The 26,164-nt window shown below is 43.3% G+C and overlaps 1 protein-coding gene across 3 annotated transcripts in view; it reads left to right on the top strand.

The window, feature by feature from the left end:
• The window catches only part of NHS (NHS actin remodeling regulator), a 254,573-nt gene that overhangs the window by 199,907 nt on the left and 28,502 nt on the right, over positions 1-26,164 (top strand). The window contains exon 1 of one of the 3 annotated variants that reach the window (XM_051795023.1): positions 8,836-9,141. The exons of the other annotated variants lie outside the window; for them this stretch is intronic. Coding sequence (XP_051650983.1) covers positions 9,120-9,141 — 22 coding nt within the window. The 5' untranslated portion in view covers positions 8,836-9,119. Of the gene's footprint in view, positions 1-8,835; positions 9,142-26,164 lie in introns of those variants that run through there. 3 annotated transcript variants of the gene reach the window in all.

Here is a 26,164-nt window from a genome sequence, read left to right as displayed (position 1 = left end):
GCTTGCTGTAAAGTGCACAATGAATACTATGAGATTATTGCAGTTCTGCCCTGTTTTAATAGGTCAGAATAAGGCAGTTCTTGCTGGATGGTTTGCGGGCTTTTCAGATACCAGTTGTGCTAGGACAATGACATGGTTGCTATTTTAGGCACTGGGTTACTTGAATGTGACTTATATTTCTATTTGCATTACAAAACCTTGCAGCCTTTTCCAGCAGTTATTAGTCTGTATTATAACAACTGTGTCTAGCTGTCTGAAAAACAAAGTCCTGGCAAGCAGAAATATAGAGTTGCCAGGCTAAAAGCAAAATACATTAAATCAAACATCAATATTTATGACACAGTCAGTAGTTCTTCTGAAATAAACAAGAAGAAAATCTTGTGAAAAAGGATCCGGAAGGATGGAAACACTAATGAGAGACAATAAACATAATATAGTTACAATATAAAGCTCGTGTAACTCAGGGCTCTTCTAAGAGCCCCGGCACTGTCACCTGTGGCTAAGCAAAGGCTTCAGACAAATGAAGGGAGTGGTGCACTGTTGGGCAAAAGAAGTGTCAGTGAGAGGATCCTTTTCTGCAATTCTTATTTTACAGCTGGCACCCAAATAGCATAGCAACTGAGGCACTCTTGGATTACGTAGAAATGGATGGAGCCACATATACAAATCTCTTAATTATTGAGTTGAGAGTGAAAGTTACATTATGAATCCAAAATATTTATACTAGTACAATTCCTATTCCTATTTAAAAACATTTTCATTATGCTTTTGGAGACAAAAGACCAGACAAATATATTGATACTTGTCCAACATATTTTATCATTATAAGACTTGTAAACCACATCCTAATTCTCCCAAAGTATGGGTTGCACACCCTGTCACTCCAGGGCAGCATGGGGGATAGTGGGAATAGTAAACAGTTAAGAAGTTTCTGTGTCACCCAGGGCAGGACCCAAAATTCAGTTCAAGATTTTATTTTTTGGTTCCATGGCAATCCAAGTTCTATTTCACAGCTTGATGTATTAGTTAATCTAGAAGGAAGAATCTTTATGTCCTGATGAGTAGAAAGTTTTGCTTCCTCTTCTTTGTTTATGAAACCAAACCAGGATCAGTACTGAAGACCAGTGCCACAGTACTGTATTGCACAGTGGGTGACACTGTTCTCACTGGTAGAAAATACAGCTTCATATCCCTCTGAGGAGAGGAAAGTTGCATCTGTGTCTCCTGTCCTCCTGGTTAAGCGTTACAGTCACTGCACTGCTGCAGATGTGGGGGAATAGTTTTTCCCAGGTAAGGATGACGTGGAAAATCCCATCCTTTCTTCAAGCTGTGAGAAAAATAAATGTTCTGAATTGTTATTTTGCACCCTGGTGTCACCTACACTGTGTGGATCTGGCCCGGGTTGGCCAGGGGGGCTGTGGTGGCTGGCGGTAGAGGAAGGTGCAGCCATGCACTCAGCAGGTGGTGTAACTCCATCCCACTTGTTTCTGTAGGAAATGAGGCTAAAAGGTGCTTGTATGGGGGTGTATGTGGCTGAGCAGCACCCTGTAATCACAATAGGAAGAGCAGAAACCTGTAATAATCTTTACCAGCAAGTACTTTGATAATTGGTAGCTACATACTGCATATTTAGGACCTGCTCAACAAGTTGCAAGTAGATGTAGCTCTGGTGGCCTTTAACTGGGACCTGTCCCCTGGTTCCAGTGTGGCTAGGCAGCCTGGGGCAGAGTGGAGAGTCATTTCTCATCAGCCACCCAGGGGCTGTGCACCCATGTAGCCTGGAGGTACAGAGGAATGGGGCCAGGAAGATTTCTCTCTGCAGTGAGAAAAAGACACTGGCTGTCATGGTGCTGCTGCCATGGAATTCCCCCATGCTTGGATGGCAGTGTATAGAGGAAGGGTCCACTTTCTCCCTCAGGTGAGCATGTCATAACAGGCTGGAGCAGCCAAACTGGCCTAAGGAGCACCAGGGAATTTTTTTAAATCTTCTGACACAGCTGTGGAAGCTTTTCCAATGTTAGCTCCAAAATTCTTCGTTGCTACAGCTGCAGTGAAACTGTGGACTCCACATCCCTGGAAGCATTCAAGGCCAGACTGGATGGGGCTTTGAGCAACCTGGTGTAGTGGAAGGTGTCCCTGTTCACAGCACGGGTTTGGAACTAGATGATATTTAATGTCCCTTCCAACCCTAACCATTCCACGATTCTCTGAAACAAATACTAAAAGTATGGGAAAATGAGAATGGTCACCCAAACCAGCCTTGCTGTCTGGTTTGTGTGCTAGGGCCCTGTTTCTGGAAAGGAGGATGCTGGGGGAGAAAAGGAGCAGACACCAAGGACAGAACAGCTGTGACGTTGTCCTCAAGGCTTGCAGCACACCTCGCAGCTGCTTCAGCCAAAAGTTACTTCCCAGTGGCAGAGCTCGACCATGATGACAGGCACACTTCAAAACTGGTGGAAGAACAGCACTTGTCTTTTAGCAGACACTCATTAATTCTGGTTTAAGAAATGAGAGTATATGGGGCATATAATTGAAGAAAGAATATGGGGCATATAATTGAAGAAGAAAGGCCTGGCTTGTAGCAAGCAGAATTATTGTGCTTCATGAGCTGATGTTATGAAAGGACCCTGAGTCAATGATATTTTAGCCTTGAAAAAATATTTTTTATGATGTGTGAGAAAGATGCCTGCTATTTGATGCAGCCCTATAAGAAACAGAATCGCAATGAGAAGACAATCAAGTCTGATGCTTTCTGGTTTAAATATCATATTCAGAGAGGACCCACTGAGAATGTGGGTCCTTGGCCATATGAAGGCACCTATGTATGAGGTTGGGTGTGGAAAATGGTCTGAGACCTGATAGCAGAATCCAGTTCCATTGTGTGGTGACATCCGCTGAGTGCTATCCCCAAAAACCTCAAGATTTTTTTTTTTGTTGTATTGCTTTCTAGTTCTTAATTATTTTAATAATACATGACCTGCCTTGTCTCTTAGAAATACAATTTACTTAACTCCCAAATGCCAAGAGGCCTTCCTCTACCCTAGTGTAGTAAGAAGGGAGTTGTGATTCACAAAGCCAAGTGGTTTTCTTGATGGGCAGTGCATATCTGAAGCCTTCAGAATGGCTTTGACAATCTCACTTCTAGGCATGAGTGTGCTATTAGTTACTCCCATTTGCATTTTTTTTAACTTTACTTTTTGTATTTTCCATTGCTACGAGCATCTGCAATATGTTCTACGTTGCTTGTGATAAAGCAATGCACATTGCACGCAGGTGGCAGCTAGAAAACCAGCCCAGAGTACAGTTACTGCAAATGAAAGGCTTTTGGGATGATATTATTACCTTGAAGTGTGTTTGCTGCCTTTCATTGTCCCTCCCCACTGCTCCAACTCTGATGCTTCCCGTTCTGCCTCCTCCAAAATGTTCAGCCCTGCACATCCAAAATATACTCAATTTTCTGTGTCAGAGTATAATTATTTTTTATTGTATAATTATTTTTTAGTGCTCTTTCTCCCCAGTTTGCATCTCCTTTCCTGGTGCCAACACTGACTTCATAGCCCCAGAGTGTGCAGCACAGCATAGACCGGGATGTGCAGTAACAGGCAGGAAAAGCTGGGGTTAAGAGGAACTGGGAAGTGCAAGAGAGGGCCTCCCTTGTCCTGCTTCTGTTTCCAGATTTTGTCAAAGGGCTGCAGTGCCCTTGGTCTGTCTGTCAAGGCCAAAACAGGGACAGACCAGCAATGCAACCCAGCCTTTCAGTCAGGCAAGTAAAAGCAAAAGGAAATACCCATGCTAGGGCTATTCCCTTAAGAGTTTTAAAGCATAAAAGGTGAATGTTAAAGTCAAAACCAGCCATTACAAGGAGCCTGGCATGAAGACTTCGAGGCTGGAATTTGGCGTATGACTGTCATTGAGGTCACTGCCTGCTGAGGACATGAAACCAACTGTGGTGAATTAGGTGCAGCAAAAGTGACATGATAAACACGCAAGCTGCATCATGTGCCCAGTGTATGCCTGCCAATTTCAAACTGACAAATGTATGGCAGGTACATGGGAAGCAATGTACCTTTCTTGTCTTTCCCTTCCAAATTTCTCTTTCCTTCCTCCTTTTTTTCTCCATTTCTCACATTTCATAGAATCATCGTAGAACCAAAAAATGACCTGGGCTGGAAGGGATCTTAAAGATCATCTAGTTCCAACTCCCCAACCATGGGCAAGGACACCTTCCACTACACCACATTGCTCAAAGCCCCATCCAATCTGGCCTTGAATGCTTCCAGAGATGGCACATCCACAGCCTCTCTGGGTAACCTGTTCCAGTACCTCATCACCCTCATAGTAAATAATTTCTAATCTGAACCTACCCTCTTTCAGTTTAAAGCCATTCCCCCTTGTCTTGTCACTACATGCCCTTGGAAAAAGTCCCTCTCCTGCTTTCTTGTACGCCCCCTTTAGGTACTGGAAGGCTGTTAGAAAGTTTCCCTGGAGCCTTTTCTTTCTTCTCCAGGCTGAACAACCCCAACTCTCTAAGCCTGTTCTCATAGGAGAGGTGCTTCAGCCCCCTGATCATCTTCATGGCCCTCCTCTGGACCTGCTCCAGCTGCACCTTATGAATAAGAAAGGTAATGCCAGTAAGGATCTCCAGGGTCAGTTGAGTTGTCACCTCTTGTTGCCAAATGGTGGGGTGCTTGGAGCTACCCCTGCCAAGGATGGCCAGCTCCTCTGAAATGGGTGAAGTAGGCTGGAGCAGCCTGTTTTTAGGATACCATGCAGTCAAGTGGAGTAGGAAGGAAAATAGATGATGAAATAATGGCACTGAGATTTTCTCTCAGAGGAATGCCGTGGTATTCTGCTTCCTCCTCTTGTGTCAGGTCAGCAGAACCAGCACTGGGTCTTATTTTCTTCTTTCTTTCCTTGAGAAGGTAAAATAGAGGGGAGGGAGAAATATTCATACTGCTCCTACTTAAAAGCTAACTTTTATGTGGTCCAAGTCAGCTTTGAAATTGAAACCTCTCTGGGATAACGAAACAGAAGAGGCTGAGTTCCTGTTTAGACTGATATTATTTGGCTGAGGGCTGTCTTTACTCAAGAGTAATTTGGGAAAGTGACAGACAGCCATGACCTTGATTTACTTTGTAATAGTCTGGGTTGCAATGGAAGAGTATTGAAATTTAGATTTTTTTCAAAAATTTCAGGGACATCATTAAAGAGGAGGACTTTTCATTCTTCCTTTCAGTACACACTGTAATGTTAAAAATAGCAGAGGATATAGATGTGTGACATTCATCTGCTGACTTCTTCATGTCTGTTATCAGACTTCATTGCATTTAAAGACTGGTCAGAGCAGGACAGTAGTCCAGGACTCTCATCTTATCTCTGAAGGATTCTCAAAATGGGAAACACCCATATATATGATAAAATACATTTGTTAAACTGTGCTTGTGGGAGGCATAGTACTAGATTAAAGAAGATAGTGGAAATTCTGAACAAGGTGCATTTGCCAAGGCAATTCATATAATATGGAGCATATTCTGCCCCATTTGCTTTGGAGGTACCCCAAACTATATGCATATATTAGGGCAACGCTGCTACTTGGTGCTCATTAATTTGAGCACTGATCTTCAGCTCAGTCACCCAAATACTCAAAACAATCTGCAATCACCAAGTAGAATGGTTAGATAATATCAGTATAATAGGAGGGGAAATGATGGGAGAGCTGGGCAAGCTTCTCTCTCTTCTGACTAGAAGAATTTCTGCCTCTTTGGGAGTTTTTGGAGCTCTGGGTGTAGTTTCAGCCCTAATTTATTTCTGTTGGGTTCTTTCCACCACCACCCAGTCCCACACTTTGCTTGCCTATTCTTTCTTACAGGAATGAGTTTGTTTGCTTTCCTGAATGAGAATGGAACTTGTCAGGTCTGGGAGCTGTTATAACCAGCCAGCAGTCTATGAACATTCCTGGCCGATTAAAACAATGCCATTACTTAGGAGAACCAAAGTAAAATGAGGAGGGCGTGTTAAAAGGTTTCTTCAGAGGATAAAATCCCTGGCATTTGAGCTTCAAAGTGTGGATCCATGACAAGCAGATTTAGGAAAACAGAAACACTAAAAAAATTGTCACATTAACCAAAGAAAACAAAAAAGTAAGGACTTCTTGCAGATTTGTAGACTTGTTCTTTACTCTCTGAAACACTTTCTACCTTTTCAGAAAAGCCAGAGGACACTCTTCCCCTCTCTCAGGGCAAGGGGACCACCACTAGCACAGAGCCAGTCAGCCAGTAAGTTCCCAGTGGAAATTTTACCTGGCTGTCCTAAATGAGAGTGGCACTGATTAAGTTTTTTATTTTTTGTCACCTTAAATTTGTAGGTACTTAATTAAATAGAACATAATCAAATTATTCTGGCAAATTTGGGCAGGGAACTCAAAAATTATGGGAATTGGATGCAGGGGACAGGTGGCAGCAAGTTTGCCTTTTTTCCTTAGGAAACTGGGTTAAACACTTCATTTGGAAGTGAAATACAGGGATTTATCTGGTGAATTGGCACACTTCTTTTTTGTCTTTTAATCTACTATATGGTGTATAATCAATGTTTCTGCAGAGATGTTATTGATGCTGCTACGTGTATGTAGGATCCCCCTTTGCTAACAACTATGATATCCCTACCACAGCAGTTAGAAAACTGAGGTTTGATTAATGAGTGATGGCAGAGGACATGCTCTTCTATATTTATCTGAAGGTTCACACTGGTAGAGCTTCAAAGATGGTCCCACACCTCTGTCCACCAGTCATCAGGTGTCCACTCAGTCTTAGGCTCACACCTTCCTGTGCCAGAGACCTGCGCCTTCTGCATGCCCAGAGAGGATGAGTGCAGTCTGGCAGGGCTGTGAAAAAGAAGACCTGAATGGCTACTTGCTAAAAGATGGAGACTCTAGTGGAAATCCTGTCTTTGATGAGTGTGTAAAGTTGTTCTGTCCCAGATGACAGGAGATGTCAGGCTTTTAACCCTGGCTCATTCAGAAGAGCTCTGGTGTTTGATAAGAATGTGTTACCAGCCCATGTGCAAAACACAGCTCTGAAAAATAAGGGGGAGGGAGTTATGAATAAACCCTGAGGCAGGATTTTTACTGACTTCTTTTGACTTCCCACTGACTCCCTGTCTCTAGCACGGATTTTCTCTGGGACCTGATGCACCAGCATGTTCCTAATTCAGAGGGCTGATGGGGGTTTCATGGCTGACTTTTCCGGTCTCCCTCCATGTAAGACATTTCTAGCTTACAAAGAAGTACCGCTACATGACGTGTGTGACATGCCACTACACCTTTTAGAGGAGCTTCCATGAGTTTTGTGAAGCCTTTACAGCTCTGTGTCAGATACTCATCTCTAATCAACACTGCGGCAAGGGTTATATTTGTGTGCAGACTGTGTAGACAAACCACTCCGAGCACATTTGCTAATACAGTTGTATCATAGGATCATGGAATCTTTTAAGTTGTAAAAGACCTCTAAGATTATTGAATCCAAATCATTGACCATTGAATCCTGCCATTGCCAGGTCCACCACTACACTATGTCCCTAGGTGTCACATCCACACGTCTTTTAAATTCCATATCCCATCAGTCCTTTCACTTTTTTCAATATATTGTATGTCTGCGGCACTACTGGTAGCAAGAGATCCAAAACGCACGTCTGTGTTTATACCATCATGTAGCTCTGTGTCTACATAACAGGTACACGAAGGCATATGTTATACATATGCATGTGCACACAGGCTCCTCTCTCCTGCCAGTGCTGTGGCTGCCGCCGCCGCTGCTGGCTGCTGCTGCAAGCATGGGAGCGCGCAGGGAAGGCTGCCGATCCCGAGAGGTGCCGTCCATCCCTCGCCCCAGCGGCCGCGGTCGGGCTCGCCCCAGCCACTCTGGTACCCACTGGCTGCCCCGGGGATGGTCAGGCACAGCACAAGCCCCCGCGCTATCCCAGGAGAGAAAACGCAGGTAAGGGAAAATAAGGTGGCGGGTGCCCTTGGCAACGCACAGGCCCTGCGCTGCGACTGGCCATGAGCTGCTGGCTCCTGCAGCCACCAGGCAGGGGTGTCTGTAGAAGGCTCCCTTCAGTGATGCTGATAAGGCTGAGGAGAGTGGAGGAGTGTTGGGAAGCGTGTGTGCTGGGTGCTCTCAGCCTGGCTACTCTGTAGCAGATGGGAGTGCTGGCCGAGGAATTTTGCTGCAGCATCCTTCCCAGCAGTCAGAGGAGGGGAATAAACGGAGTTGAGAGGTGAATAGTGTGTACCAGGGGAGCATTCCAGAGGGACCTGCTTGCTGGTGATGCCGGTGGAGCCTGAGGGGATAGAAACGAGACCGATCTCACCCTGCAGCTGGGTCTCCTGGTCTGCAGCAAGCGCGGGGTTATTAAATCCAGATGACACTGAGTAAGAGCATAGTATTTTGTAAGAAGCGACAGTTGTTCAGGAGACAGCATCGCCTGGGTCCTCCAGATGACCTCGTACGAGGTAGTTCTGCTTGGGATCCTTTTTTATTACAGAAGTGGAGTTGGTGTCTGATGATGTCACACTTGGGGGGAGGGAAATAAAAAAAAAAGATAGATTGCAGTCCTAATGCAAGGAGGATGCAGCAGCAAACCACAGAGAGGGTCTTCTCCTCTGAGGAAGATGAGACAAAATGCAGAACTCCTTGGGGGGTCTCTCTCTCCCTCCTGCTTCAAAGAGGAAGACTGTCTGCCTTCTGTAGAGCTGGTTGTGTAATGCATTATACATCGCAAGGTTAGACCTCTTTTGATTTCTTAATGGAAAGGCTATTTTATTTCTCAAGTGGGTGCCAGTGGGGATGCTCTAAGAGTGCACAGAAACTCATCCTCTGTCCCGCACTGACACCAATCTGCACAGTCAACTGCAGACAGAGAACTTGTCGAGGAGGAGTGAGGACCAAATCTGGAGCCAATGCAGGGGGAGAGGAGCAGCCTCAGCTTTTTTAGCAAGTGAATGGGGAGGAGGGTAGTATGAGCAGTGATGTCATTTTTAACTGGTTCCTCGCAGAGCTGGGGAGTGAAGTTAGAGGAAAACCTGCAGTCTCAGAATGGCTCTCAGCCTTGACTGGAGACTCTAAATGACTGAGGGTCCCCACAATGGTAATTCATTTTCTTTCCTATGCAGAACTGTTCTGTTATTTTGGGTCAAGCAGAGGACATTTCTTTTCTTTCTCTTTCTTTCTCTTTCTCTTTCTGTCTGCTTTGAGGGTTTGACTTTTGCTATTGCCTCTGGTTTGTTAAATACCTTGCAGCTTTTTTGAAGTTTTTCCTGGGTAGTTTGAGAATTTCTCTCTAATGTGGGAATCCATGAGAGTTTAGCATGTAGCATTTCTGCTACTCATCGGGAGGGGAGATGCAGAGGTTGCCAAGCACACAGCATTCTGCATGGGAAATGTACTTTTAAAATCACAGGTGGAAAGAAGGAGACTTGGCTGGCATTTGTTGCTATAATGGATGGCATTAATGTTCCTTGTAAGAGGCAGAAAGACTTCTGGTCAACTATATAGATAGAAATGATTTTTCTTTGGTGACAATTTCTATGCTTTTGATTGCCAGATTTTTATTATGAGCATTTTAGTTCCAGTGGAAGTGAATGGAAAATGTCAACATAAGAGATTCTGGCTATATGAGACAGTATATGTATGTATAGTTCTTCATGGTATGCATTAACCACTTGCGTGCTGCTCCCTCCCCTGCACTTGCCCTGTTGCTGTCTTCCATAGAAATCAGTGGGCTGCCAAACTGCACTGTGGACAGTCAGCACCACAGAGGGTTATTCTGTCTCTGGTTCCTGGAATCAGCAGAAGTAGTCAAGCCATTTTTAGATAAATAAGGTTGTCAAGGGTAAAATGTCTTAGCCAAAATGGCAGTCAGTGAAGAGCATTCCCAGTTTATAGTTTCAAGTATTCAGCTACTGGTATCACTGGTACAGTTTGGGTTTGTGGTTGTTTTGATGCTGCTTGGTGCAAAGGCAGAGGGTGTAATGCCAAGAGTCCAACTGGCTATAGAAGGCTCATAACATTTCTGTATGGGCTCCCATTTCCCAGTGGTGAGACTTGCTTGTGTTTTCACCCAGGAAAACACTCAAGATAGCTAAAGAAGCCAGACCACAATTTTGCTTACTAGGAACTCGGGATGTGCATGTGATAGCCACAGACCTTCTGGTAGTCTGTCGTGACAACTGTGAGCTCAAAAATGGGGGATCTGGGCTCAAGAATGAAAGAGTCTGAATAGAAATGGAACATTGTGATACCTTCTGTATAAGAAATGTTCCTTCAGGAAGTTCCTGCTGTTGATGAAGGGTTGAGGAATCCATTGCTCCCCTTGAGAAAGCTCTTACTGAAGAATAGCTGGAAGGAACAAGCCCCTCTTTTACTAGCTATTGTGAAGATGCTGGCAGCTGTCACAGGGGCCATTTTGAACTCCTCCCCCTGCAACATGCCATGGTGCAGAGGAAGAGTGAATCTGGCAACCTCTTCTGCCAGTCTTCTCAACATTAGCCTTAGTGTTGGAACATGTAACTCAGAGATAAAAGCCAGGCTTTAAAAATGGCATGTTCTTATCACTGTGGTTTTCATCCAGATGTATGCTTGCCTTCTCTGATAGTGCTTATGTGGGAGCAGTGTGCCTGGCAGGTGGAGGGAATGGTTAACAGGCTGTACTGAACTAGTCACCATGGCATATGGAAGCTTTCCATCTCTCTAGTGCCAGGCTGAATCTGCTGCTGTGGATAGGCAACTTTGTTTTCCTGTGATTTTAGCATGGCACCCTTCACCAGCAGGAAATTAATGCATTTTTAGGAGGGCAAAGAAATGTGCATCTGGAGTAAGCAGCAACTCATCCTCCTCTTTTAGGGGCCCAGATATTCCCACTGCCCTATCTGCAGTGAAAACTAGTTCTGGCTTTTGGGCCACGGCACTAGGCTTTTTTGTCTCAGCTCAGTTCATCTGAGGTGAGAAGTTGCAAATTTATGGCACTAGAGATTGAGTCTTATACCCAAAGAAGAGGGGAGCTGCATGTGACTGCAGAGAGCATGCCCACTTCTGCAGCTTTCCCCCTTAGGAGCCAGCTGACTTTGCAGCAGGGAAGGTTAGGAAGACCTCTCCAAGCGCAAAGAGGAATAAAGCACTGGGACAGGCTCCTATGGAGCTTATAGGATGCCCTTCTTATAGGCTTTTTAAAGCCTAATAAGAATAATAAAATTGGGGTGAACTAAAAATGCTTAGTCCACTTTAGAGCAGTGGAATTATGCTTGGCTTTGCATTTTGGCATTTTTAGGACAGGTTCAGTCACATATCAGTCAAAATTCACCATAGGAAGCATCTTCTGTGTCAGGAGATGGCTGCCCAATTTGCTATTAATTTTATCTGTGTTTCAGAGTTGGAAAAGTCGCGGACCAGACAATTCTCTCATGGTTCCTTCCTGCCCTCCATTTCTACTGCAATATTAGTTAGCCCCATTGAGCTCCTACCACCAAAGAGACAAGAATGGTTCAGTGCCTGAGCCCATTCAGCTGTAAAACCGTGTACTGCTAACTGTCAGCAAAAGCGCTGCTGATGTGTCAGGGATGGACACGATTGTTAGGGAATGGGAACCAGTGCACAGACATGATTGCAGATGTTGCGGCATCTTTCTGGACTTCAGTGAGCTTCGTGTCTTACCATTAGTTAGTAACTGTGTTTGCTTACACCAGGCTCCGAACAAAACTGCATTTGGTTTGGAGGGGTCTCTTGGAGAGGGCTGGGGCAGTGAACCGTCAGGGAAACAGACTTCACTTGAGTGATATAGTCGACCACTGCTCACGAGGAAGCACATTTTTCATACTATAACTGCGATACAGTAAGATTTTCAATCTACATTGTAATCCTTGTAATCCTTCTGTATGTTTTTATGGTAGAATTTACTTACTGTTTCCACTGTTCTCATCTTTCATGGTCTTCTCAGGGGAGGACAACATACACTCCATGAGAGTGAATTCAAGCTAACAGGTGTGTCAAAGAGGCATTTTATGGTGCATGCAATCGTAATCAAAGTTACAGAAGTAGATAAAGAGGACCGAGGCTGGGTGCCAAAAGCCCCCACAGGAGGCGAGGAAATAATTTTCAAGGGATGAGATCACATCTGTCCTAGGAAAGAATCCTTATCAGAGATGCAGAGAAAGCGTGAATAGCTCAGTGTGAATGTGTTTGTGGGAAAGGAGGAAAAGAAGAACTTCCCAAATTTAGCAATGAGTTCAACTCTATGCATGTGACCAAGAAACACTAAGGTCAAACGTCTAATTGCATTTATGCCATTGTCATCTGAGTAATTATATTTCCCCCCTGGCATTTCAATAGAGTAAAACTGAAGTAGGTTTGCACTGCTGTAGTCTGTTGAGTGAGAAACTAGGTAACCTCCATGGCTTGTTTGCAGGGCTGTCTCCTTTCCTTTGGGCTCACTTGGTAGAGCAGGCAGTGGTTATAGTCCTCTGGGATACTTTTTTTAGGCTACTTGTTTTGGAAAAATCTATGTAATCTGGATATAACTATAAAGCACTGTGCTGTTTTCTGCCGGCGATTGAAGGCAGCAAGGAGAAGGCAGTGGGAGAAAAGGTGAGTTCTGCACAATCTCTTTGTGTTTCAGGAAGAACGAGTATTTTCTTCCAGATTTGAACAGCAGTGCTGCACATGATTCACCTCATAATGATAATAGTGTATAATCTTCGTAATAGTGATAATCTTCGTATGCAACTGCAGATTTCAAATTCCTCCCTGTTTTTAGTGCAAATTTCATTTGATGGCATCAGAAGACTTTTTTTCATGTTCCTGACTATTTACCCCTACCTAACCTCACTGCTAGCTAACAAATTTTTGATAAGAGAAAAGGTGATGCACCAATGTCAGAATATGCAGATTCATGTCTCACAGTTGTACCTCATTTCTCGTGTACCTGATGATTTTTATTTTTTTTGGCACAGCATAAGCAATCAAAATTTATCATCCAAATTAAGACTGTAATTATATTTTGATAAAGATCTGGCAATTCAGTGAGAATGAAATTTAAAGGGTTGCCGGGATACAGATGACTCTGGATTATGGGGAAGCGTTTGCATGTGGAATACTAATAAGCCAAGGTTGTTCAGCATCCTTATCTAGACTTTTCCAATAGTGTCTGATAACACAGACAATCAAGTGCTTGTTTCTTTCCTATTATCTGGCAAAGTGATTAAAGATACAGGCTGCCTTTTATGAATGAAAAGGCGACATGCTCGACATGGAGTGACACAGATATATCCCCCTGTTGGTACATAAGAAAAGTGGGAGGGGTAGAGAGCTGACCATGGCCATGTTATTGAACCTTCCAAAATAAACTTTTCCTGAGGTTTCCCAGGGTCTTGGGCATGCCAATGAGCCTTTGTGGGAGGAGTGAGTGCTTTCCTGGGAGGTGTGAACCCTGCCCAAGGTGGGTGCTGCTGGGACCCTCCTTTTGCAGAGACGGGTACCCACTGGGGAGCAAGAGCTGGATAACATCTCAGGGTTGAGTGTGGGATATCCAAATGCACCAGAGCTTGCTGTCCAGGCAGGATGGCCACAAAAGTAATGGCACCATAGAGCGGGGGGAGGTGACAGCTTGATTCAACCCATAGCTGCCAAAGGGAAGGTCCTGGCTCTTGTGCCAGTCCAGCAGATGAGTAAAACTCAACCTCAGTGCTGCAGTTTGATGAAGGAAAAGCTATAGCACTTTCCCTCTTTTAAATGTCTGGTCTGTATGTAACATTAATTAGTTATTATGGAAAGTTATTGCTATTCAATAATGTGGCCTGCTGATAAGGTATTATCCACTGCCTGTGCTGTGGTAGCACTTGCAGACCTTGAAGAGATTTGCCTACTGTGCTCCTGATACCCTGCAGCCCTGAGCCCTGCTCTGGCCCAGTTGATATCCCATACCTGTCTCCTAGGTTTTCTGCTGTGTCACTGGCCAGCAGCAAGGCCAGTGCGTGCTTTGTGCTGTCAGCTTGCTATAGCTCTGCTTCAGACTTCCTGCTTCAAATATGAGCATGGTAAGGCAGGATGGTAAGGGAAGAATCAATTTTCCCTTGCACTTAATTTGTCCCAGACTCCTTCTCAGCACCACCCTACCAAAGCCTCTTTATTTTCAATGTCTAACTCCAAATGCTGAGCCAAGCCTGCAATAATTATTATAGCCTGTTCGTCAGTGGTTTAGGAACTTAATTGTAGCACATGATTGTATTTTTACTACAGATCAGAACAATTCTGTGACTTTATGGCTTTTTCAATTAACTGTGAAACAGTGAGTGTGTCACATAACAACGTAAAAAAAAAAAAGATTGGTGGTATGTCAGTTTCATCAAAACAAATGGTTTTACTTCCCTGCCGAACTGAATTCCTCCCAGGTTTTTGGTGACTAAATTTTATTCTCAAGATATTCTTTCATGATCTGTAAGAAAGGGAATTGACTTGCACTACCACAGTTTGAATGGCAGGAAGAGCAGATGTGATTTGGGAGGCCCAGGTTAATGAGCATTTTGGGAAGGCAGAGTACATTGGAAATGCTACAGCTGTAATATGAGAAAAATTACTGTAATACCTTGAATAGACTTTTAAACATAAGGTGTGCAGTGCTTAAATGATAGACTCCTCAAATTCAACTTGCACAAACAGTAATATGCTTTCTTTCTCTTCCTGTAATGTGCATGGACATGTGATGTTGGTGTCAGACAACTCCACAACTGCAAGGCTATAGTCCAGTCCAAACCTTGTGATTTGCTGTAAGCTTCAAGACTTGCCAGAGCAGAGGCTCAATCATTGGATCAGTGTCTACAGGCTGGGTCTAGCAGTGCCTTGGTAAAAGGATGCTGTCCACATTTCATCCTGGAAATGTGTCTTCAGATCCCCAGGTCTGGCACTTATTGAAGGCCCAATTCGGGTTCTTTGGAGCAATCCAGGACTATCCTATCTTACATCCTAACCTGCATTTCATAGTTTATCACTCTTTTGATGTTGAAGGAGTTCAGCAAATACCTGAGGGGAAACTGGTTCTCCCAGGTTTGATAAAATCTTACATCTTGAGTTGTTCTATTTCAATATATGACTGTCCCTCTGCCTTGGCAGTGCCAGGTGTCTATTCATATGAGGCAAAATTAAAAAATAAATAAACCTGTAAGTTGTACATCACTGCAAAAATGTATCATAAAGTGTTAAGCCTATTCAAAGGCTGGCTGATGTATGAGTCTGGTTTACTCCAGTCCCATTCTCTGAGTTTGCACTGCGTTTCTACTGAACTACCTGTGTGATTTTTACATTTCATGCAGTTTTTCTTCTGCATTTTCTATGGTGTCTCTTCATAACACCTACTGGTAACTTTTAGGAATCCATTTTCTCTGCCCTGATCCTTTCAGTCGGCCTTGCTTGTTTTCCAAACCAGTCATCCTGCCCTGGGTTGGCCTCACTGCAGTCTCTGATCCTCTCTGAAGGAAGGTGATTCCATGACCTAGTCAGTCTGCGAGTCCCAGGTTGTTTCCCATACCAGCATCATGGTGAAGTCTCCATGGTATTATTGGAAACATCTTTGGAGTCAGGCAGAGCCCTGCCTTCATATTCTGGTAGCTGTTTAAACAGAGGCACTGTGCAGTTGGTGGTACCTCCAAGAGATGCAATAAACTTTATTTCTATTATAAATTGTAGTCTGTGGGCTATCAGAATAGGATTTGGCAAACAAAGCAACCCTGAAGAGCTTGTGATCCCATGAAAAGGGTTTCAGCTTTGCTGGGGGAAAACTCCTATTTCCTGTGAAGAAGCATTTACTCAGTAGGTCAAGTGGGGAAGCTCAAGGTGGGGAAATTGCAGTCAGTGAAGCTAAGAGTAAAAACTGTAGTGCCCCACACTTTAAAATTTCTTTCATGTAGTCTGAATGTAAAAGGTTGTGTTCCCCATAACAAGTCTGAATGAACACAAGCTCATTTTCTTCACTACTCATTTCTGCTTGTGCAAAGGTATGGGACAAAGATCTGAAAAGAGTGTTATCTTTGACCCATAAAACTGTGCAGCCAAAGCCATTACTGCCATTTATCGGCATAATCTTTTTGAAGAATATGGAAGTGCAAGGAGGAGACTGACTGCTAAAATGCAGTTCTGTCAGCATAGCTGCAGCCACTTTGCCAGTATAACATATTGTGGAAAGACAGAGGTCATTTTGTTGCATTAAAACCTGAAGAAGCTTCATAGTTTGAGAGCAGGAAATGACCCCAAATAACACAGCCAGAGTTAGCTAGACCCTGAATTATTTTCATAGGTTCATTACCTCATGTGCACAATGCACTGCCTTGTATCAGCTCACGACCTCCCAACACTATCTAAAGAGATCCTGCATGCAGTGAGTTGTCAGACTGTGAGATATTATGAATTTGAAACTTAGGTATGAAATTAGAGGCATGAAATGTGGCCATTCTGTCTCATGTTGGTAGAAAGAATAGCTTAGAATAGGGTAGGGTAGAACAGAACAGAATTAGAGTTAGAATTAGACTTAAGAATAGAATAGAATAGAATAGAATAGAATAGAATAGAATAGAATAGAATAGAATAGAATATTTTCAGTTGGAAGGGACCTACCATGATCATCTAGTCCAAGTGGAAGATTGCTAGTATGAAACACAGTCATTGGTCACAGCCGGTTTCATGACATTAAAAGAGAATTAATTACCTGATAATCTGTGCCCCCATCAACATGGTAGGGGATGATAACATCTGAAAAGCAGGTCTGGAAAATTTAGAGCTGTAGTTTGATGGGGCTTCACCTCATGGGGAGCCTGGGCTGAGCATGGAGTTGACTGGAGGAAGAGACATTTTTCTCTTGCTGGAATGGATCATCACTAGCTAGGCAGTGATAGTTCTGTTGTAAAGCTGTGCTTTCTGTGGTAGGCAACAAATTGATTTCATTTGCCATCAAAATAAAGAGTTTCTGAATACAAAAATTACCTTGGGGATTATGTGAATAAGCTCACCTTTGGGCACATATCTGTCTCAGTGGTTCATGAATGGGGTGAGAAAGGGTTTTCTGCCCACCATCCTCTTTCGAGACTTATTTCTGTGACGGATGTGTGGCACTTCGTTTATCATTGATTTGTTCTGGATGCAGTACATTTGGAGCAACATAATCCTACACTCACTGAGTGTCCACAGAAGGGCATCAAAGGGGAAGGAAGATGATTATCTTCTAGCTATCCCTTTAGCAAATATTTCCCTTAGTCATAACTCATTATGGATGTGTCCGTAACTTGAGTAGTGATAGAACTGGGATTTCTTAAAGCCTTGAAAATTACTGCACTGTCCCGTAGAAGTGTCTGCAAAACAAGTTGTTTTATGAATCTAAATGAGAATCTTCAAAGTTTAGATATTTTCTTTTGATAGGCTGAATTTTGGCTGTAGCTTTTTCATCCTAGAAATACATGAAACAGTTTGCTGAAAATACGACAAGTTGTACCAACTGTACGGAGACTGCCCTGGCCCTTGTAGAGTGGAGAAGCATTGCAGTATTTGTAAACTACTGCTATTGTGCAAATATTATAAAGACAAAAGGAATTGGGGTGTTAATAGATGGAAAAAAGGATAAGCCAAATGAAAAACATTCAAATGAATCTTTGCCTAATGCCATTTTCTTAGCTAAGCGGTGATTTCACTTTTTAGGTATTTTTTTCTTCTGTTCTGTTGCACAGAAACCAGGTTTTTGGCTACAATCAAACTATGTTAAGTAGGCCAATACCCAAACTTCAGAAATAACTGTGTAACAAAAACTTTGCCAAGCAGACCCCACCCTCACTCACTGAGAGAAAATGTACTGCATCCCACAGGAAATCAATACTTACTAATGTGAATAAACACAAAGATGAAATTATTGAATTGGCAAGTCAGTGAAACAATCTTAATTTGTCAGAATTAGCTGTACTTAAACGCAGTAGTTAAAAAACTTTGAGCAATAATGAATCTGGCAGATGATCAGTGAATTCATGTGTCTTTCCATGCCACGTGGGTCTGGATTCTGCTGGGAATCAACGAGGACACCAGGCTGGCTCTTTTTTCTATACTGACAGGTTAATTCTGAGTAATGAACCACCCATTATTTATCCAGTGCAGTGCTTTGGAGCTGCTTGTAAATGGCAAAGCTTGGTTGTGCTGCAGGGGCCTGTGGGTCCAAAACTGCAGCCTGGGGAACACAAACCACAGCTCATCCGCAAAGATTCGGAGCATGCCCTACCAGGAATAAGAAAACCTGCTTTTATCTGTAAAACACTAAAGAAACTCACCAATGTGGTATTACTGGAGTAGCACATGAAATGCACAGTCTATTATTGTATATGCAAATGCTTAGCATAAAAGGGTGATTTCTGCTCTTAAGACACACAAGTAGAAAGAACACAGAAAAGGTGAGGAGGTCCCTGTCAGGACAAGAGATGGCTGCTGAAGGCCAGCAGGTAACTTTCCCCAGGCTAGAGCGGAGATGTGCTAGCATATCCGTCTACCAGGCCAAACTCCATCTCCAAACAACAGCAGCCCAGGAAACCACCATTTGAAAATAGTCTCAGTTCTTTGCTTTTCACTGCATACAAACTCCTGTATTTTCTTTTTTTTTTTTTTTTTTTGGTTATGTCTTAATCTCAGCAGCAGAGGTAAGACCTTGTTTGCATATTCTCTGTAACACCCTTATGATACTTCAGACACTACACAGAAATAAGCAGATGGCTGGGAACTGATCTGTATTTCTATATAAAATGTCTCTGACTTTATGAACAATATCCACAAAATAAAAAAAAATGTTGGCTGGGGTGGCTTCCCCTCTGCCTGTGCTGGCAGATGCTATGGGAGTTGATAAGATGTGAAGACTGATTGCCACCTTCTCCCCCCCCTGCAGACACCATCCTGCCAGATCAGGGCTGCACTATATCTGTGGGTGTTGTCTGCCTTCCGCTGTTCAGCATGTATAGCATCTCAGCCTCTAGAGCAGTCTGGCACCTCTTCCAGCACTTCGTTTTTTCAACACCACTTGTAAAATCCATACAGAAAGAAGAGAGGCAGACAGGAGAAGGCAGTGAAGTGGGAGGGAGGTAATTAGGGCCAGTCCTGGCACAGCTGGAGGGTCTAGAGAAGTCAGGCACATCCATGACTCAGAAAGGACAGAGCAAGGACAACAAAATTTGACACCTGGTCCAACTTATTGTGTCATGTTTATGAGTGTGTTTATGCCTCTCTTCATAAAAATTAATATATTTTGTTCAGTTTCTCAGATGATGCTTCACCTTTTAAGATAAAATTCCCCTTATGCCTTGGTAGCTTGCCTGTCTGTGGCCCAATTTTTTTTTACTTTGTCATTAAATATATTCGGCAATTGAATGTGGGAACCCATCCATAGCTTTGCGGACTTACATTTGTTTCCAAGTAGGCAGCCCTTCTCCCCTGTAAAGGTGATATCTCCCCTCTTGGTGCCTGGTGGTGAAAGGGCACCGAGGTCCTCATAGTGGAGGTCCTTCTACAGTGAACAGAGGGGGACAGGTGCTGCTAGAGGACTCTTCAGAGCTCTCTGAGGCTTATTTGTACTCAGAATCAGTGAGGAGCCTATCTGTTAGCTACAGAAATTCTCCACAGAGACAAATCTCCCCTGGGGAAAGTTACTTTTGTGATTACTCGCCGTTGTCTGCTTCTTTATGCTTGGAAATATTGTCAACTTTACTCCTCGTGAATAAATTCGAATTCCCAGGAGTGCTCTCTGCCCTGATTCACCATTCCACTTGATACATGATACATTAAGGTCAAACACTGTTTGCTACTCAATGGCCCCATTTTTAACTTATGCTTTCTGCAGGATAATTCTAATGACAATTCTCTCTTTTCCCAACACCCTTCTCCCCACTCTTTGTTCCTTTCCTTTTTCCATTCCCGAAAGTATTTCCTAGTTTAATTCCTTTTCCTGTGATTTTTTTTTTTTTGCACAGCTTATTTCCTTCAGTTTAGTACTATTTCATTTTCATCACTGCTTATAGTCAAGAGTTTGAAGGCTTCCTGCCCAGTGCTGCAGGCAGTGCAGTCACGCCTATTATTGTATTGTCAGGTGTTGACACCTGACATTTCTGCTCTGGTTTTGACTGGATGCGGTGAAATGTAGCTATTTCACCATGCCTTCTGGTTTTCTTCTTTGTATGCAGTCCTTGGTGCACGGTCATAATGAATGTCTGCCCACACTTAAACAGGTAATCATTTTATATGTGCATTAAATGGGTAATTGTTCGCCACTCTGTGTATTTGTTGTGCTAAAGCTGATGTGTTGAAAACTGCCTGGTACTCAGTCTGATGCATGCACAAAGACAGATGAGTTTACAAATGTGCAGGAATTAGCTGTTCGCAGCTTCGTTCTGGATGACAACTCTCACCAGAGAGTGGTCCACACCCCTGCAGCATCTGACAAACCCTGTAGCTCTTCAGCAGTTGTGGCTTTTCAGAAACCCCATCAGAATTCAATTAGGTTTTGCACATGAGTATGTGGCTAAATAGCATAAATGTGAGTACAAATAATAGGATATGGTTTGGGCTCATAAAGCCATATTAGCCATAATAATAAAGGATAGCCAATGTTATGACCTTTATTAACACCCTACGACACTTTAAAAGAAACAAATGCTTTAAAACTTATTTTAGCTTAAATGTTTTCATGTCGCATTTTATGTACTAGTTGTCATTGGCCATGGTGTCTCAATTCGAAGTGAGGATTAGTGGATCGACATGAGCTGTAGGGGCTCCCTAGCTGGCATGGTTACAGGTTTGCACCCTCTGCATGACAGGCAGTGGGGGTACAGCCAACAATGCTCACCTCCTGGTTAAATTTGCAAGCTAGCATTTAGGCTTGTGGACCATTTTAGGTAAGCAAGGACTTGAAATACAGTAGAAAAAAAAACAGTGCAAGCGCGCAGAAAAAATATTAGTGCCTAAGGTGAGTAAGCTGAGAACATGTTATTCAAATAGTAACAAGAGTGGGAAAATAATTTATCTTGACAGTTATTCATCCTGCAGTCTAGATACACAATATCACTGACAGAGTTTCCAAATGTTATCTGGATGGGTTCCTTTAAAAAGTAATACAGTGTATCTTGGTGGCTTTGTATACATGTGTATAGAAAGTATTGCAAGTAATACAGTCCATTCATATGTTGTAACATCTCCATGCTTTAGGGATGAAGGGCTAATTTCAAGCCCAAACCACTTGGACGGTAGAGGTTGCAATCCCTGGCTAGGAGCTGAAGCTCTGGCAGTGAGCTGGGACATGTCCTTGGCAGCACAGGAAGGGTGGAGGGCACACACAAGAATTCTAAAGGTTTCCTAAATCCTAAGCAGTTTTCTTCGTTACAAACAATTCCTTTGAGAAAGTATAAAAGATCAGAAATCCTTATTTTCAAGCAGCTATCCTTCCCCTTACAAAACAAAAAGGACTGTGTTCAGTATTATTTCAACAAATGAAACTCAGCAATTCAGATGTTCTCAAGTGTGCCTCTCTGGACCCCTACAGCCCACTTTGCTCTAATGTTTTACACAAGTGTCTTGTCAGAAGTGGGCCTGGAGAAGGATGTTGCTAAACCGTGTTGAAATAGGACCCTCCTTCTGGCCCAGAGCAATCTGGTCTCGTCAAAGGTGTTCCTGCCCATGGAAGGGAGTTGTAACTAGGTGATCTTTAAGGTCTCTTCTAACCCAAACCAGTTCTATGGTTCTATGATTCGTGGGCTGCGTGCTCTGCAAGCCCAGTTCATAGATGATGGTCTGAAACTGGGCTTCAAGTAAATCGCTTGGGAGGCCAGAGCCAAACCAAATATCTGAAAGGGCTGGTGATGGAAAACTTGAGTATTCACTGAGATTGGAGAAGAGTTGTACTGAAAGAACACAGAGGAGCTACACAGTGAACTGGTTGTATCTGTAACTGCACCTCTGTGCCCAGCCAGCTCTGGGCCACCATCAGGGTTGCTCTGGAGAAACACTGTGGAGTAGCGCATGTGATTTTTATTGGCTGCCCCAAGAAACACACTGCCTTACCATTATGGGGGAGGAAGCTTCCCAGCACAGGCATGACCTCAAGAGACAGGGATAGAGAGACCTGAGATAGAGCCAGGTCCCTCAATCCCTCTGCAGAAAAGACTAATAGAGCTGCAAGAACAGCAAGAATATTTCTCCAGAGGAAGAAAAAAAGAGTTGCCTTTGGTCCCTCTGAGATGATTGACTTTCTGTCTTCCCCTGTTTGGCTGTGAGTAGTTTGAAGGGACATGTGTTGTAATAGTAGCATAGAATTTACTAAATATAATTGGAAAAAACTGTTGCTACTACCTCGACTTGCAGTTAAGGCATCTAGCCAAGCACACTGAAAAAGACTGATGTGAGGAAGAAGTGTGAAATATGAGCCACCATCTCTACTCTTAATACATGGCTTGCTGTTCCTGACTTTTGGGGCCTACACACAGTGTCAGTGGAAGGGAAGAGGGGCCCTGCTCATTCCCTTTCTGTGTAAATTGATGCTAAATGGGGCTTCTGAGAGCCAAATGGAGAAGGCACAGACATTGATGGAGACTAACTCTTGGAGCTTAGATGAAAGGTTATAGTTTTTGAAGATTTCAAGGAAAACAGGAATATATTTGCAGTACTTGGAATAAGTCATCTGAATCTTATCTTCCATTATGGCAAGCACAGCATATTCTCTTATGAGTGCCATCTTCCAATGTGCTTTTTCAAGGCTCATGATGTTTTACAGATGGTCTCTATGTTCACAAATGTGGAGAGTTTGTTCGTATTGTGGATGCTGATGTGTAAATAGGTGCTGCAATGTGCAAGTCTATGCTCTTCTTGAAAAGAGGATCCTCAGCACAGACTCAAAAGGCTATTAGTGAAAACAACCACTTTAGGTGTGAATGTTCAGATGGAATTCGGGGGAATTGAATGTTTTGAGTAGGACAACAGGCAAGACACTCCAAAACTGCTGCCAAACAAAGGTTTGCCCTATCACAAAAATGTCTATAGGTTGGAGAATGTGAAGGTGTTTTTTTCATGAGATCCTGAAGGTAAGCATTAACCAGGGAAGGTGGAACAGTAAGTGAATTTTGTAAAGCTTTGTTCTTGAGTGCTGGCACGTGAAATCAAGGTGAGTGATCTGAGAGCAACATCACAGTGAACAGCACACTTCTTTGTGATAAAAGGGAGAGCGTTACGGTGACCTGCTGGAGCGACTCGGGCAAGCTTAGTAGTGATTTGGGCTGAGTACAAGAGAAAAATAGCAGAGGAGTGAGAGAGAATTGCAAAGGATGTCAGAAAGTGTGCTAACAAAGTGTTTTATCGAGACCACACACTACACTGCTGGAGATAAGAGACTTTATCTTGCTGTGTATTGAGAGTGAGAGTAATGTGAAGGGTCAACATGGGAAGAAATCTGTGTTGACAAGCACTGAAAGTGTGTCAAAGTGAAAGAAGTGCTTTCAACTAATTAAGCATGTCGGATTGAAAGGGCTCTCTTGGGACACTGTTTTCAGTTACATGCTCTGGAGTGTGTGTATGGGTACACAAATACATAGCCATGTGTGCATGTGCAGATGTCAAATCAGCCCTGCTATAGTAATGCATCCTTACCATTAGGTCCAGTAACCTTAAAATAGTTTGCTTTGGGGTTTTTCTTTAACACTATTTGTGCATCCACTCTTTTACTGGATGGTTAGCTTTTTGTTTTCTCATGGAGCATGGTAGCAATCTGAATTGAATATGAAATGAATATTCCTGCAGAATAGTTGGCCTAATGGAAGCCTTAAGCTTGCCAGGCAGGACTCCCATGTTGTCTGCCTTTTTCACCATTGCCCTGCAGGGCACTCTTGGAGGCCATGTAAAACATAGACCAGAGAATAGGAATAAAAGGAGAGAAAGATATTGCTGGATAGAGAAACTTCACAGGAATGAAGGATTGAACATATAAAATATTCTGTATTTCTAAGAGGTTATTGTCTATCCTGCAGTGACAGCTTTGAAATACTTTGAAATACCAAGTTCCATTCTGGCTGCTGTAACTTATTTAACAGAGTTAGGAAAAGCAGTTTAAAATATGTTCAAACACCACCAGCAGTGATTGAAAGCAGCAAAGCCAAGAATGAGATTAGCATGTGGTACTCTTCACATAAGTGCATATTGCTTAACAGCCTAATCTTCTTACCTGTATAAGAATCACACACTTCCCATCCCTCTTGAATTATGTCTGTTGTGCCAGTCAACCAAATATCAGATAAATTCAAAATTCAAGGATCTGCTCATGGAAATGACATCCAAATCATATGCTTTTCAGTATTATAATCTCTCCTGCTATCTGAATGCCAAATACAGTTGGGATTTTGTCCACTTGTCCATTTTTCTCCTGAATAGCTGTTATTTCCATGTGAAGCATAAAACGAGGCAGAAAAATGCCACAGAGATGTGCTAAGAAACTGTGATTGAAACATGAGAGGTTTCACTGTATTGGCAAGAAATAAAACAATACAAAGAGCACAAAAGATTGTGGTCTTTCTCAACAGATTCTGCTGTTGGTGAGGTTTCTGCCTTTTTACTTGAGTTTGAAAAATTTGCTAAATTGTCTGTCCATGAAAGCAGAACAGAATAATAATAGTACTCATGCTGTTGCTCACATGTAGCTAAAGACTTAACTTGTTTTGTCATATCTCCCCTCCTGTTTGTCTGGAGGGCAGCTGCAGCCCACGTAGACGCAGTTGCACTGGCTTTGATTTGCATGCACGAGCGCCGGTGGCAGGGCAGATCTGGTGATCCAGGCTTCAGGTCCAGACCGGTTGCCCAGACCATGTCTTGGGGCCTGTGCCACTGGAGATTTCCCCTCACATCCATCCTGGACTTAGGTTGCACAGGGCAAATGCTCCTCAGAAATAATTTGGATTTCTGCCCTGATAATAGCAATAATAAGAAATAATGATGTGCAAAGCCATTACAAACCATATTTTCCAGTATGGGCTCCCAGAGAAAAGTAGCTGAGGAGAAAACCACCCAAAATGGGTCATTGGTCACTCATGGCCCTGTGACAGTGGGCACTGGGAAGACTGCAAGGGAAATGTCTGTTATGAACAGCACCCTGACAAATATCAGAACACACCAGGAAAGCAGGAACAAAAGATGTGACCAAAGATGGGGGCATCCCATCCAGACCCTGAAAAAATCCCAAGGATGCACTAGAGTAACAAGGCAACAGGGGGTTTGGCACACAGCTTTCTCTTTCATTGAGTTGAGCATCTCTTCTCTTATGTGAGAAGTGTGATTAGAAAGCTCTGTGAAGACCTGCCTCAATTTTCACATCTCCTGGGGGAGCTGGACCACAGAGAGTTTCCCAGGGAAGAGGAGGATGGGGAAGCGCAGCAGGGCCCTCAGTAGCCTCTGCAGTGCCGAGGGACCAGAGCAACTGTCATATTGCCATCATCTGATGTGTCCCCCCAGCAAAAGGGCTTTAGAAGAGAAACCCATTACTGTCAGGTGTTGCTCTGGCCCTGACTTGGTGGGGAAAGAGCATTGCAGTCTATCCCTGCCAGGACAACCAGGGCTTCTGAAGGTGCTGGGGTATGTCTGACTTTCTAGCTCCAGTCACTTGGTATTTTTTATCTAGAGGTGTGAAGGAAATTGTGTGCATACCCATACTTGTAGGTATAGTTGTTGAAGTTATGGTAAGGTTGCCATTGCTTAGCTGGCTGATGGAAAAGGTGAAGAGCCAGTAGCCTTATTTGCAAGGAACAGCAGCCCTGCCAACACACTCCCTTTGCATGGGTATTTTTCAATCATTAATAAAGATAAGAGAGGAAAGCAGCTCATCCAAATAGCTACTTGCAATTCCAGTTGGTGGGGTTTGCCACTGGCAAATAGGGAAATGTCTGGGTGCATGCATGGTTGAAAGCAAGCCCAGTTGTTGAAAACAGAGTGATTGTCCCACCTCTGAGGAGCTCCAGGCTCCAATGTCCTTGCTGGGTAAGCCCCAGCACCCTCTGTGCTGTCACGGTAAAGCAGCAGGCACAGAGAGAGCTCCTCTGAAAGTACTGAGCTTGCTGATGGATGTGGGACATGTACAGCAGAGA

Source organism: Manacus candei, unplaced genomic scaffold, assembly GCF_025592945.1.
Source record: "Manacus candei isolate 608988 ecotype Guabito, Panama unplaced genomic scaffold, ASM2559294v1 h1tg000041l, whole genome shotgun sequence".
Lineage (NCBI taxonomy): Eukaryota > Metazoa > Chordata > Aves > Passeriformes > Pipridae > Manacus > Manacus candei.
The sequence above is the reverse complement of the archived record's forward strand: the minus strand, read 5'-3'. Positions and strand labels throughout refer to the sequence as shown.